This window comes from Ursus americanus, chromosome 6, assembly GCF_024610735.1.
Source record: "Ursus americanus isolate L20-20 chromosome 6, mUrsAme1.1.p, whole genome shotgun sequence".
Taxonomy (NCBI): Eukaryota; Metazoa; Chordata; class Mammalia; order Carnivora; family Ursidae; genus Ursus; species Ursus americanus.
This window is the reverse complement of record NC_142132.1, coordinates 53,296,686-53,310,703: the sequence shown is the minus strand read 5'-3', so window position 1 is coordinate 53,310,703 and position 14,018 is coordinate 53,296,686. Positions and strand designations below refer to the sequence as shown.

The following is a 14,018-nucleotide window of genomic DNA, read 5'->3' as shown; positions in this document are numbered from 1 at the left end:
AGTGGCTGTCCCATAGACCCAAATACACCTGGCGGAAGAGGTTTTTCCCAGGACTCATCAGTTTAAAATAGCAGCCCCATCACCTGCTAGCCCCTATTCTGCTTTACTCTCCTCACAGTTGTTACCATTGTCTGAAATTAAGTTCTTTAGTTATTTCTCCCCTGCATTCTCATCTTCTCCCCTTCCCATCTGTAAGTCACATTCCAGCAAGGGCATTGGCATACCTATAACCATGACTCTAGTGCCTGGTACGATCACTAGCACATTGGAAAAGCCCAGAAAATGTTTACTGAATACACGACTAAGGATCTGGTCATTGTCTTCATGAAGGTTCTCCGTGGTGTGCCAGGTGTCCTCCATCTGCCCCTCTAGACCCACTCCATGCTGCCCTTTCCCACCTGCTCTGCGTGGGCCCCAGCAGGCTGACTGCATGCACCATTTGCTGAGTCCCCCTACTCAGGCTGCAGAGCTCAGGGGGGACATCAGAGCTTGAGAGACTCGTTGGAGAGGCTTTAAAAACATCAGCTACGCCCCCTGGGTGAGCTGAACAGCCTGGCTCTGGCAGCTCCCTGCCCACTGTGGTATCTGCTGATGGAAGACATCAGCCCCCTGGAAGGAAGGTCATGCCAGCCCTCAGTGACTGGCAGTAGAAATCCCAGATTTTGCTAAATTTGGCAAAGATCTTGACCCCTGTGCCCGACACAACGGAGGATACAAAAATGAGTTAACTAGAGACTTCTCTATCAAGGGGGGACACGGGGCATACACGGGCAGTTCTCAGAAATGGCAGATTGCACCACCTGTTCCAAAAGAGGTACAGCCAGGGGCGCCCTGGGCGGCTCAGTCGTTAAGCGTCTGCCTTCGGCTCAGGGCGTGATTCCAGGGTTCTGGGATCGAGCCCCCCATCAGGCTCCATGCTCCACGGGGAGCTTGCTTCTTCCTCTCCCACTCCCCCTACTTGTGCTCCCTCTCTCACTGGCTGTCTCTCTCTGTCAAATAAATAAATAAAATCTTTATAAAAAAAACAAAAACAAAAAAACAAAAGAGGTACAGCCAAGGGCTCTCAGGTCAAGAACATTGAGCAGTCAGGGAGCTCCTTCCGTGAGCATGCATTTGGGGTGGGTCCTGAGGGCTGGGCTGGAGTTTGGATGGCAGTGACAGAATGAAGGGGTAGGTACAACCAGGTCATCAGAACCCAGAACAGAGAGGGTGCGTCATGGAGAGGCGAGTACAAGACTGCCAAAGCCAGCCAGGCCTCGACACCAGGGTGCTGGTCTGGATTTAATTCCGCAACAAAGGGGAGCCACCGAAGGTTTTTGAGCAGAGGAAGATGATGTTTGCCATTGGTTTTGACTTCTTGCCCCTGAGTAAGCAGTAAAGTGTACCAGTGTGTATCTGTGGGTAAGATTCTAGCCCTGGGAGATGGGAGTAGGTACGCAGAGACCACAGAGGGGACACCTGGAACCCTGGCTTGGCATTTCTTAGAATTCCCAGGTATGGTGTGAGAGCTGGCCAGCTGGGCCGTCCCCTTCTCCCATCCCTGTAGCTATCTGACCGGCCCATGAGACCCCGGACATCACCCTGCAGGGAAACAGAGACACTCATTCCTAGAATTCTAAAAACAACGCCAAACCAGGGTTCCAGATGAGCACTTGAATTACACTGCAGGCCTCCCCTCTGCCATCTCCGCGTACCCACTGCCATCCCCCAGGACTAGGATCTAACCCATAGGTACATGCTGGTACGCTTTAGTGCTTACCAGGACTGGTCAGAAGGGACCGGGGGCAAGAAGTCAAAACCAATGGCTAACGTGGCAGGAGAGAGGGTGTTCATGGCACGAGGAGGACATGTGTCCTCTGTGCACAGACCCTGCTCACTCCCCAACCCCTCCTTCCTAAAGTGGGCCCAAGGGTCGCTGTCTGTGTGGCACTGGATTCGTTTCAGTGGTGCAGGCATGAAGGAGGCTGATTGAAAAGTGCGTGAGGAACAGAGGGGGCAGGCCCAGCAGCGCCCTCCAGTGGCCTAGCCAGCGTGGCTGAGCGGCACCTTGGCTGTCACAGGCCCGACACAAGGGCCACTTGGCCCTGGAGGTGCTAAATGGTTTTAAACATGGGGATTTGGAGGCCAGCTCTGCCACTTAGCAGCGGTGAGCTCTTGGGCAACTTTCCTACTGATGATCCTGTCTGCTTCCTCGTTGGTCGTTCGGTAAAAGCAAGGAGCAGGGGGCTGTAACAGTACCCAGCTCACAGGGCGGGGGCCGGAACGAAACCCGCGTACGTGAATGCATGTCGTGGAGGTGTGGATGCAGATGTCGCTATAGAGGACAGAGGACAGCGTGAGCCCTCCCGTCAGGCACCATGACCCCGCCGTGTCCCCAGGGAGCCAGAGCCCGGTGGGAGGAAACACGGCAGCTGACCGCTTCCTCTCCACAGCACCTTCAGGGCTGGGAGTCTTTCCCGAAGGGCCAAGCTCTAACCCAGCCTTGGGGAGCCAGGGAGGAGAGAAGGTGAGCCAGGCAGGAGAGGAAGGAATCGGTCCAGGCAGAGGGAGCAGATGGGCTGTGCCAGCCTGGCCCAGAACCGCACATGGGCTGGCCTGGGTCAGAGGTGAGGCTGGAGCTGACAGCAGAGGCCAGAGGGCAGGGCCGTGAGTGTGTGTGGAGGAGAAGGGACCATCTCCTGAGGGCACCCAGCAGCCCAGAAGGCCTTTGGCAGAGCCGCCGAGTGATGGGACTTGCTGCCTCCTCCCAGGCCCAGAGCACTTGACCTGGGCCCCCTGCCACTGGCCTGAGCCCTCTGTGTCAGTGCCAGCTGTCCCCACCCTGGCAGGGGCACAAAAGCAGCTTTTCATCTTCTTCTGATTCTGCTTCGTGCATTTGAAAGATGAAAGTTCTCCCTCCCCTCTTCACTGGGCGTACGTATTTCCTATGGTCATTAGACGGTGGCACTGAAGGACTCACAAATCTTCCCTGGTCAGCATCAGTGGCGTGGGCAGGCAGCGAGAGGCCCCAGAGGAAAGGGCTCACTGTGGGAGCCATGGCCGTGCCCAGCCCACCAGGGGAGGACGTGGCGATTGGGGCTGGGGGTTTGGAGGCCAGTGTCTCCCAGGAAGAGAAGACTGGCCCATCTTGTCACCTCATTTTCCTGGGCCTCAGCTGTTCCAGGTCCCAGGGTGGAAGGGCCTGGACAAGGGGGACCTCCAGGGTCCTTCCTGCCCTGATAGTCTGAGTGCAGTTCCACAGAGTACCCAGATACGAAGGGCTTTGTCCCTGGGGCCAGGAACCCCCTCACTTCCTGCATAGCCCAGCCCTCTCTTCCTCTCCTCCTGATCCCCTCCACACCTCCTAGCTGCTCTCTCGGATTCCTGGCCCCTTCTCTCAGCCCCTTTGCTCCATCCCCTTTAGTCCTCTCTCGTCCCTGGCTTTGCCCCATCTCTCCACCCCTTCTTCCTGGAATTCATTCATTCCTTTTCCAAGCACTCCTGCAGCAGCGGCCCTGCGCCAGGCACCGTGTGCTGGGAGGTGAGCCCGGCCTCCCTTGCTCCCCCAGACCCTTTCCTCTGACCCACCAGGACGCCGAGGCCTGAGGGGGGTGATGCTTGGTCACACAGTGACCTGCGCTGTTGACACCGGCCTGGAACTGGGGTCTTCAGGCCACGCTGACCCCTCACGCAGGGGCCTGATGGCATCTGGTCAGTTCTTCAGCAGACCAAGCTGCCCTTACTCTAGTTGAATACTGCCACACATGGTGGTGGTGATTAGTGGGGCGAAAGGGAAACTAGAGGCTCCTCCCCGCTTCTCCTCTGGTCCCTGAAACGGGAGGAGAGAGGCAGGCTTATTCTGAGGAGCTTTGTCTCCTCTCCCCTGGAATCCCCAGGTGTAAGTTCTTCTGAGAGCAAGCTCTCCCCTCGGTTCAGAATCAGTAACACGCCGAGGCCAAGGGCGTGGCAAGACAGCACTGGCTTCAAATCCCTGTGAAGCCTTGGGGGAGCTTTTTACCTTCTCTGTGCCTCAGTTTCCTTGTCTGTAAATTGGAGGTGGTGCTGATGATAGGCCCTACCTTGTAGGGTGGTTACAGAGATAGAACGTGTGACAAGTGTGAGCTGCTCGGTAAATGGCAGTGGTCGTGAGGAGTGGCTCAGGGCACCAGGGAGGGTCTGTCTGTCTGGGAGTCAGTCCTGCCAAGGAGGGTGGGTTCCATGGCTCAGTGTCATCTCTGTCACTTACTCGATATGCATCCCTAAGAACCCGTCATGTACTCGGAGCCTGGCCGAGCGGAAGTCTGTACACCGTCTGCCAGAACACACAGTGGGGACGTTGAATGGGAATCTGGCACAGAGGCTGCCCTCAGCCCCAGAAATGGCTTCTTTCTGGGTAACTGAGATCTGAACCCTTCCCTTGGATCCTTAGGTGTAGAAATCTATTATTCACTTATCTGCCTTCCTCAACTAAGTATACCGAACACAAACGTCTCTCACACATTCAGCTGTATCATAACATGGGATTTAATAGATTTCACAGAATCTAGGAACTTGAAAGAGAACCTCAAAAAATACTTAATACGAAGATACGGAGGGCGGGAGAAGTAGAGGTTGGTAAAAGGGTATAAACTGTCAGCTGTACGATGAATGAGGTCTGAAGCTCTAATGTGTAAGATGAGGACTACGGCTGCTAACACTGTATTGTAGAGTTGAAATTTGCTAAGAGAGTAGAACTTAAGTGTTCTCAGCAAAAAAAAAAAAAAATGGTAAATAAGGGAGGTGATGGTTGTGTTGATTAACTCGATGGGGACATCCTTTTATAGCGTACACGTATAAAAAATCATCACATCGCACACTTCAGCTATGTTACCGTTTCATTTGTCAATTATACCTCACTAAAGCTAAAAAATAAAAGTAATGAAACATATTTTTATTAGCAGAAACTCTGTCCAATCACAGTCTTATGGAGAAGCCCTGAATGTAAAGCAGATGTCCCCAAGGTCAGCCCAAGGCCGTTGCTCCTGGCACGTGGCAGCGGGCTGCTCCAGGGCAGTGAGTGGCCTGGGAAAGGAGCAGAGTCCCGGTGCCCGGCACACAGCGCGTGCTTAATAAGGAACGAGCGAACGAATGAATGGTGTCATTTCCCTACGCTGTAGACTACGGCCATGCCGAGAATGAGGCCGAAGCCGGAAGTCCCACCCACAAAAGCCAAACCTCCGCTGAAAACTGCCCTTGTCCTGGAGAGGGCAGGAGATGGAGCGGGGCCCCACTGGGATGGCCTGAAAAAAGGAACCACAGGCTAGGAGTCAGGATCCCTGTTTCTGCCTCCCTTTGCTCATAACCCGGCTTGTGACCTAGAATGGCCCTCACCGGGGTCAGGGCCTCAGTTTTGTGATCTGTGAAATGGGTGGAAACGTCTGTCTCCCTCATCATGTGGGATAGTTGTGAGGATAAAATGAGGTCATGATAAACATGGATGGTCTTTGAAAATGTAAAAGGCGGGACGACAGGACAGGCTGGTGGTGGTCACCGTCATTGCCACTGTCATCCGCGTAAGGCAGGCCTCTCCCCCTCCCCTGTCTCTTTCGACTGCAAGTGGCAGAAGCCAAGCTGGACCAGACAGGATAAAAGAGGTCTTGCCGGACTCACAAACCAAACTGAGGGTGGAAGGAATGTCAGGGGCAGGACTCTAGAATGCCTCCCCCCCCCCCCCAAAGGGCCTTTCCCATCGGGAAGCACATCAGATGTGGAGGCTTTGGGGACTAGGAGAGAAGGACTGGAAGAATCCACCAGATGGTGGAACCCACTTCCACCTTTGTTTGCAATACTTTGCAAACCTACACGTTGGGACCCAAAGTCACAGGTCCAAAACCTCTCCCCCAAGTCCTCTGAGCCTCTGCAGAGCATAAGCCTGCCTGACAGGAGCCCAGAAGGGGTGGTTTCCCCAGGTTAGAGACCTAGGCGGAAGACCGATCCTCCAGAACTGTGCTCCCCACTGTTAATAGCGCTTGGTGCCTGCGGGCACCCATACTGAACAACGCACCTCTAGAAAATTCAGCCAGAGGAGTTGCTTGGGAGGACCAGGGATTGGCCATGGACATTTTCCGGTGAGATCAGGAGGCTTGCTGGGTCTGGCAGCAACGACTTCTTGTTCTCACCTTTGCAGGCAACAGACAATGACGTGGGCACCTTCGGGGAAGTCAACTACTTCTTCAGTGATGACCCTGACCGGTAAGACCCTGCCCCGGCACACCCTCACCCCCACCCCAGCAGTGGCACTGTGCTATTCGCAAGGTTCAGGAAACTTCTCAGTGCCCAGGGAGGGTGCCATGCCACCATGGCTAGAGCTCTGAGTGGGAAGTCAGAACCCACGGACGCCACTGCTGGCGTGGCCCTAGCCGTAGCACAGTCTTGGTCAAGTCCTCCAAACTCTCTGAGGCATCATTTCTCTGACCCTCAAAAGACAGCCTTTAGCTTTGGAAATGAAGCAGTTCAGAAACGCTAGTGACAGTGCCCAGCGAAGGCCAGAGCAGCAGCTAGCATCTGGGAACCCTCGCTGTGTGTCAGGCTCTGTGCCCAGAGCTTTCCACACGTGATCTGATTTCATCCCCACAAGTGCGGGAGGAGCGCAGCACTGGGCACTGTTATCATCTGCGCTTTGCAGGGGAGGAAACTCAGAGAGGCTGAGTCATTTGCCCAAAGTCACACAGCTGGTAAGCACTAGGGCCCGGCCTCTGCACGTGGTCTTCACCACCAGGACACATGGCGTCCAGCAGGAGAGGGCCCACCACGTACCTCGGCCATCGGGTGGGTGGCTTGTCTCACTGCCCAGCCGGTGCCACCTCGCCCTGTCACGCACATGGCTCTGGGCCATCTCTTTCCCTGTCCTCAGTTAAGCCAAAGGCGAAACCCTCTCATTTTTAACATGTTCAAAAGCCAAGTTGAAGTCAGACAGCAGGTGTGCCTCTAAAAACGAAGTGTCTGATGCATCTGGAAGCTCGACAGGCTGAGGAGGAGAGGGGCTGTCGGCTTGCATTCCGGGGAGGGATCAGGAAGAGACAGACATTGTTAGGTGCATCTGGCCATTCTCGGCCACTCCGGATGGAGCCTCAAGAGGGGAGGCAGGAGCCAGCAGCAGCAGGCATGCACAGGGCACCTCTACGCCTCAGGGCACCCGTGTCCACACGGCCTTGTCCTGATCAACTTAGGTTTTCTTATCTCTTCCCATATTCTTTCCTGGTCTTGGAGCCAGGACCTTTCAGGCTCAGAGGCTGGCAGCTGTGGAACCAGATCCGGGCATACGTGTGCCAACTTCCAACTCGAGCGAGGCTCCCGAGGGGCTGCTCAGAGGAGACGGGTGGAGGGATGGTCTCGCTGGACCTTGGTCCTCCCCAGGAGCCAGTTGCCAGGCTCTTAGCCAAGGCTGTGCCCTGGAGCAGAAGACAAGAGCTCTCTCCCGAGAGATGACCAGCCAGCCCTCCCCTAGCTACATGCTTTACCACCCACTTAAAACGTTTTGGTGCAAAACCATCGGGGACGGCAGAATTCTGACCATCATTGTTCCCCAGCATGAAAATGCCTACGGTAGGCAGGAGCTCCTGTTCACGGCGCAGGAGGGTCAGTCTGCCTGAGTTTCCTCTTTGACGAAATCAACCTGCTCCTGCCCCCTCAGTACCTGACTGTTCCACCCCCATGTGGTCCTCACCCCCGCCCACCACCTCCCACCCCACTCCCCGTTAGAAATAGGCGCTCTTCTGATTCAGGGCAAGGGAAAAGATGGCAGATTTCTGACCTCATTTGTGTTTATCAGCTCGGGCAAGGACAGGCTGGTAAATACAGGCCTTATCTATGAGCTGCCTCACCCCAGGGTCCCTTTCTCTCCCCCGTCCTGCCTGACACAGGTTCTCTCTGGACAAGGACACAGGACTCGTCCTGCTGATCGCCAGACTGGACTATGAGCTCATCCAGCGCTTCACCTTGACAGTCATCGCCCGGGACGGGGGTGGTGAGGAGACCACCGGCCGGGTCAGGATCAACGTGTTGGACGTCAACGACAACGTGCCCACCTTCCAGAAGGATGCCTATGTGGGGGCCCTGAGGGAGAATGAGCCTTCCGTCACCCAGCTAGTGCGGCTCCGGGTAAGATGCCAGGACATCCTGCAGTCCAGCCCCGCTCCCACGCTCCCCTCTGCACCCTCGGCCTGCCACTGCCCTGTGGAAACTGCCACAAGAGAGGCCAACCTGCCATCCACCAAAAATTCAGCCCCGATTTGTGTCAGGCCTCTGAGCACTCCCTCGTGTCCTGGGTAACCGAGTGGGGCAAGTGTCTGGGTCAGCTTAAATTTCAGGTCACTCTTCAGCAAAGGGATGTCCTCCCCCCCTCCTTTGGCAAACGCCAAGCAGGATCTCATAGAAGGACCCCCATCCAGGCCCCTTGGTGGCTGCTTGGAATCTGGAACTGCCCCAGCGAGAAGGAACCAGAGACCATGGGGCACCACCAATGTCCCAGAAGGGGAAATGGGAGGGGAGAGGCAGTTCCCAGGGCACAAGGAGGCAGTGGAGTAGTAGAGCTGGGGCCAGAACTCGGGACCCCACACTCCCAGTGTCCTCATGCAGTGAGTTCCCCACCCCCATGCATAGTAACTCTGACCAGAGACTTCTTGATGTCCTCACTCCCCTCCCCCACTGTGCCCACCCAGAGTGACAGGACCCAGAGCCTCCCTTTAGAACTGGATTCTGAAGGAGGCAGGGATGAAGGCAAGAGACCAGGAGTGGGCACAGGGGGAAGCAGGGACGGCAGAACCCACCCACCATGCCGTCCCGCCCCACTCAGCTCCCGGTACACCAGAGTGGTGGGATGCCCTAGGAGGCTCTCTGGGAACAGAGACCTCTGAAAAGAAGTGCATTCATTTAGTCACTCCAGAAGACCGTCAAGGGGAAGAGGGATCTCTGACCTCATTCCAGGGCATTCCCCCCACCTTGCATTCAGGCCATGTGCATTTATTTGACACCTACTGTGTGCGAAAGATTGTGCTGGACTGTAGGTATGCAGCAGCCATCAAGAAGTGTAAGGTTCCTGCTGGCACAGAGCTGACGGTCTGAGGGAGGCGAGCAGAAACGGAGCAGGAAGCCACAGTTGGGTGCGGAGGGACTAACGGGGTGCCCAGCACAGGGCCTACCTGGTCTGGAGGTCAGGGAAGGTCTCTGTGGGTGGGGGGTTCAAACTGAGACGGGAGAGTCTAGGAGATGGTCGTGCCTGGGATGGCGGTGACCCTCTCCGTCCTCGGGGTAAGCCCCGACCTTCCCCCTTTCCCCTAGGCCTCCAGCTGACCTTCTAGACTCCCATGCTGCCTCCACACCCCGACATGAGGTGTGTCTGCGGGGAGCCAGAGGGCAGCATCCAGCTGAGGGGCAAGGAGGGCCCGGATCACCCAAAGCAGGGACCCCGAGGGGGCCAGTGCTCCCCTCCCACCCACCCTCGTCCAGCCCCCGCCTCTGAGGGCTCACGGGCCCTGTCTGTACTCTTGCTTCCAGGCAACGGACGAAGACTCCCCTCCCAACAACCAGATTACCTACAGCATCGTCAGCGCTTCCATCTTCGGCAGCCACTTTGACATCAGCGTGTACGAGGGCTATGGAGGTAGCGTGCTGGGGAGGAGGGCTCAGCCCAGGGAGGAGGGCGGCGGGCCAGAGCAGGGCTGCACGCTCACGCCTCTCTTTGGGCGGGGGGGGGGTGGCCATCTGTCTCCCAGACACACCTGGACGACCCAGGGAGCTGCCCCACAGCCCATCAGCTGGGGCGAGCGACACAGGCCTGGGATGGCCCTTCTGCAGGATCAGCTCCATCTTTCCTGGGTCTCAGGCTGTGGGCAGCCCCACGTCTGATGCTTCCACTGTCTGCAGGGCCCCTCGTCCTTACCCAGGCCGCCCGGCCAGGTCCATAAGGTAGAGGCTTGTCAGCGTGCTTCCTGACCCCCTGGGCTGGCTTCAGCTGCCTCGCAGGCGGCGGCCACTCCCCGCCTGGCCCGGGCGCAGTCCCAGACTCCGCGCCTTGCCCCGCCAGCCCTCTGTGACTCCTGACCCCCAGACCCCAGGCAGGGAGTAGCAGCAGCAGCCTTCAGCTCCAAGATCTTGAGACAACTTTGTTTTTCAGATGAGGGGCGACAAGGGCCCAGAGACAGGGAGTGACTTGCCCAAGGTCATACAGCAAAGGGGTCCGACGACACTCGTGTGATCTGGCTCTTGGTTGCCTCTCCAGCCTCTTCTTTCAGCCCTTCCGTCTCCCTTAGGGTTCACTTCCATGTCTTTGCAGAGTCTGTTCCTCCTGCCGGGAAAACCCCTCCTCCCTGTCTCTTTGCTCTGCCTCCCTTTGGCCTTTAAGTCGATAACCTCCGGCTGGCTTTAAGGGTTCATTTGGACACCCCCTCCTCTGGGAAACTTCCCGAATGCTTGAAGATGGGTTAGGTGCCCCCAAGGCAGAACGGATGCGCTTTGGGTGACTCTGAGTCCAGCACTCCCTCCTCCTGTACCCCACAGTTAGGTCAAGGAAACGTGGTCACGGAAATTGCAATCCTGGCTCCAGAGGCTAGAGCCTGATGTTCTCTATAAAATCTGTGCCCCCCCCACACACACACACTTTAAAGACCTGAAGTGTCTTTGCCCACTGGCACAGCCTGGCCTCTTCTTGACTAGACCCACCAAAAGCAATGCTTTTGCTTCCATTTTCTGCATAGAAAGTGGTGATTTCATATTGTCGTAATGCCCTGGCAGACCACCTGTGACCCCCATGCGGGAGCCGATATGCCTTCCCTCCCCAGGCAGGAGAGGATCCGTGGGAGGGTTCAGGCACATGCAGTGGTGGGGACTTCGGGGTGGTGGGGACTTCGGGGTGGGGGGCATCTCTCAGCTCCCCCCAAATCCTTCCTCTCCACCTCTGCCTGCCTCTGGCTGTAGAGGTGTCTTCACCACCTTCAAGCAGAGTTCTGACAGTAAAGTCGGCAGCACCTGAGTGTCCCCCCCAAAGGGTCTAAGCGGTGCCCAGAGCAGGCTGCTGGATGGAATGGGCATGGAAACCCCAGGGTAAAGGGGACAGAGGCCATGGGAGGGAACGGGCACGGCTACAGGAGACTGAGGAAGGAGCTGCCATCTGCACCCCACTGTTGGCATCACCCCAGCAGCCCTGAGGCTGGGCAGTAAGTGGGTGAACTCTGTGAGTATCTGGAGGGAGAATTGGTAAGAGAGCAAACTAGAGAGCCTGAGGCATGACCCCATCCTCCAAGCAGCTTCCAGACTGAAGGAGAGGGCCAGATAAGTGGGCGAGACAGACAGACAGATAAGCAGGCCATAGCACCTACTGGGGAAGAGACGGGGCTCTGGATTCAGACAAACCTAGGCTCAAGTCCCACCTCTATCAAGGTGCTAGCTGTGTGACTTTGGGCAAGTTATTGAGCCTCTCTGAGCTTGGTTTCTTCACCTGTCAAGCAGTGCTTACACACCAAAATAGTCAACGCTTGCCGTGCTCAGCACTGTGCCTCACACATATCAGGCTGTCAGTAAACCGAAGTCCAGACCATGAGGCTCCAGAAGTTCAGAGTAAGGGGCGGGGGAGGAGGCAGGGCTGGCCAGCCTGCGCCTACCACACCCTCTCTGCCCAAAGGAGACCCTGGCTGGATGGACATCCGAAGTCTGCTTATACGGGGCCTTGGGCCCTGTTCCTGTCATTTCAGTGATCAGCGTGAGCCGTCCCCTGGATTATGAACAGATACCCAACGGGCTGATTTACCTGACAGTCATGGCCAAGGACGCTGGCAACCCACCTCTGAACAGCACTGTCCCCGTCACCATCGAAGTGTTTGTAAGTACTCGGGGCTGCTGGTCTTGCCCTTTCAAGATAAGGGGTGGTGAGTGCTTCCCAGAGTGTTGGGGGCCCTGCCTGAACCCAGTGGTGTCAGACTGTGTCCCTACCTCCTTGGCTGTCCCCGCAGCTCTGGGAGTCACCCAGCAGACTGTCCCAAAGGCTGCACCCCGCAAACTTCTGCCAGTGCTGCGGCGGCCAAGCTGCCTCCTAGCTCAGCCAGGGAGGTCAGGCCCTGGAATGTGAGAAGAGCCCCATCATCCTGCTGTAACTTCATTAGGGGGACTCAGGATGCCTGCTGATGGGGAACAGGAACTGGGGCTCAAGCAGGAGGAAATGTCGTGGGATTCCCTCATTTAGAGCCATACTTTGTGATGTTTAAGGGAATTACGGAGAGGTCATCTCTCTTCTGTCTTGTCCTCTCTCTATATCCCCCTCTTCCTTTTTTCTTTTCCTTTGTCCAGTCCTCTGAGGATCTAAAGGGGCCTGAAACCAAACCACAGCTTGTCTGACATGAATGTCAAGCACACGTTAGTGCTCTCCATGTCTGAAATTATCAGTCACGGTCTCCATCTCCACGCTGGTTCATTTGCCCCATGCCGTGCCCCTCGCGATCCCAAGGATGCAGAGCATGGTCCGACCGGGCACCAGTGGGCCTTTCCCCACTGTGCATGCACAAGCATGCCCCCCGCCCCCGCCCCCATCTCATAAAGGCTGCTGCCTGCAGGAGCGGGTGAATGCGTGTTGATGGAAGAGTTAGGGCGTTATGGCTCCAGGAGGATTAGATCAGATTGTCAGGTTAGGAGATATGCCGTGATCTGACATACAGTCAGGAAAATCCCTTCCAGAGCAGGCGTGCTGGGTGACCTTCCTGTCCCACACGGCTTCACCAGCAGCCTCTGGCACCGGCCCACACCAGGCTTTACCAAGCCCCGTCCTCTCAGCCCAAAGCAGAGGCTCCAGAGCCAGCTGCCGAGTGGGACAGTCCTTGTCCGGGCAGGGAACCTTTCTTGCTTGCTGCACAGGAGGGCTGGCAGTGACGAGGTGGGTGGTGATGCCCTGGGGGGGCCCTGCAGGTGGGCATGTGGGAACAGGATTTAGGGGTGGCGTTGGAGGGTGAGGCTGTGAAGACCCAGCAAAGGGACGGAGAGTCTGGGAGGTTTCAGGGAGTGGTAGGAGGCTGGGGAGAGTGGGGGGCTGGGAAAGAGAAGATCCACGGGAGCCTAAACACTCTTCCTTTTATCCACAGCCCCCCGCTTTGAAGCACCGAGGTGGGGGGCACCAAAGAACCAGAGTGCATTCCCTGCCAATCATGACCATGTCTTGGTATTCTTCTCCACGAGACCCCAGCCCTAGTTTAGCAATCTTGATTAAACACAGCCCCAAAGCGCCCCAGTCCTGGTCATGCTCCTATGCCCGGGCAACCCACCCATCATTGTCAACCAGCTGGTGTTCTCTGCTCAGGCACGGTGGCTTTTGCCTGTGCGCCAGGTGCGGCAGTAGGGCTGGGAGGTATGCAAAGGTGTCTGTGAAACCTGCCCCCCTCCTCAAAGAATGGAGGAAGGAACATAGTTTTGGAGGTGTGTGGCTTTGACACCCGGCTCTGCCACGCTCTAATTCCGTGACCTGCGGTCCTTAACTCTCTGTCTCTCTGAGCCTCAGTTTCTTCATCTGCAAAATGGGGATAATCATGGTACTGCGTCATGGTGTCGTTGTGAGGATTAAGTGAGATCACGCAGGTGGCACTTGGCACCTGTAATGTTGGCTGTTGTCGCAGCTGATAAGACAGACGTGCATACCATCGGCAGCATCTGTGCTCCAGGCTATCTCCACTATACATGGGAATTCCAGAGAACTCAGCCAGAAAGGAACTCGCTCTCAGTTTGGGGGAAGCGGATGAGGGAGAGGGTGAGAAGAGGGGAGGTGTCGGGAAATAATTGAGGTGTTCTACACCAGCCCAGGGATGGACAGGCAGAACTGGTCACATGGAAGTTAAAACTTCTTGAGCGCCACTAACATGTCAGGTGCTTTCACATTACACAGTAGCTCCCAATCCCATGCCACAGATGAGCCAACAGAGCAGGTCCGGGATTCCCAGTGCCTTCCTCGCTCACTGGCTAGTAAGTGGCACTTGAATTTGCTTCCAGTCCTAGTAAGCTAGGATTTGAATCCTGACCTGATTCCT

At 56.4% G+C, this 14,018-nt stretch overlaps 1 protein-coding gene across 8 annotated transcripts in view; it reads left to right on the top strand.

Moving 5' to 3' along the window:
- CDH23 (cadherin related 23) overlaps nt 1-14,018 on the top strand; it is a 404,613-nt gene that overhangs the window by 267,493 nt on the left and 123,102 nt on the right. For all 8 annotated transcript variants that reach the window (XM_087863049.1, XM_087863048.1, XM_087863050.1 and 5 more), the window contains 4 exons: nt 6,146-6,210; nt 7,881-8,118; nt 9,514-9,619; nt 11,706-11,833. In XM_087863049.1, coding sequence (XP_087719175.1) covers nt 6,146-6,210; nt 7,881-8,118; nt 9,514-9,619; nt 11,706-11,833 — 537 coding nt within the window. The remainder of the gene's footprint in view (nt 1-6,145; nt 6,211-7,880; nt 8,119-9,513; nt 9,620-11,705; nt 11,834-14,018) is intronic.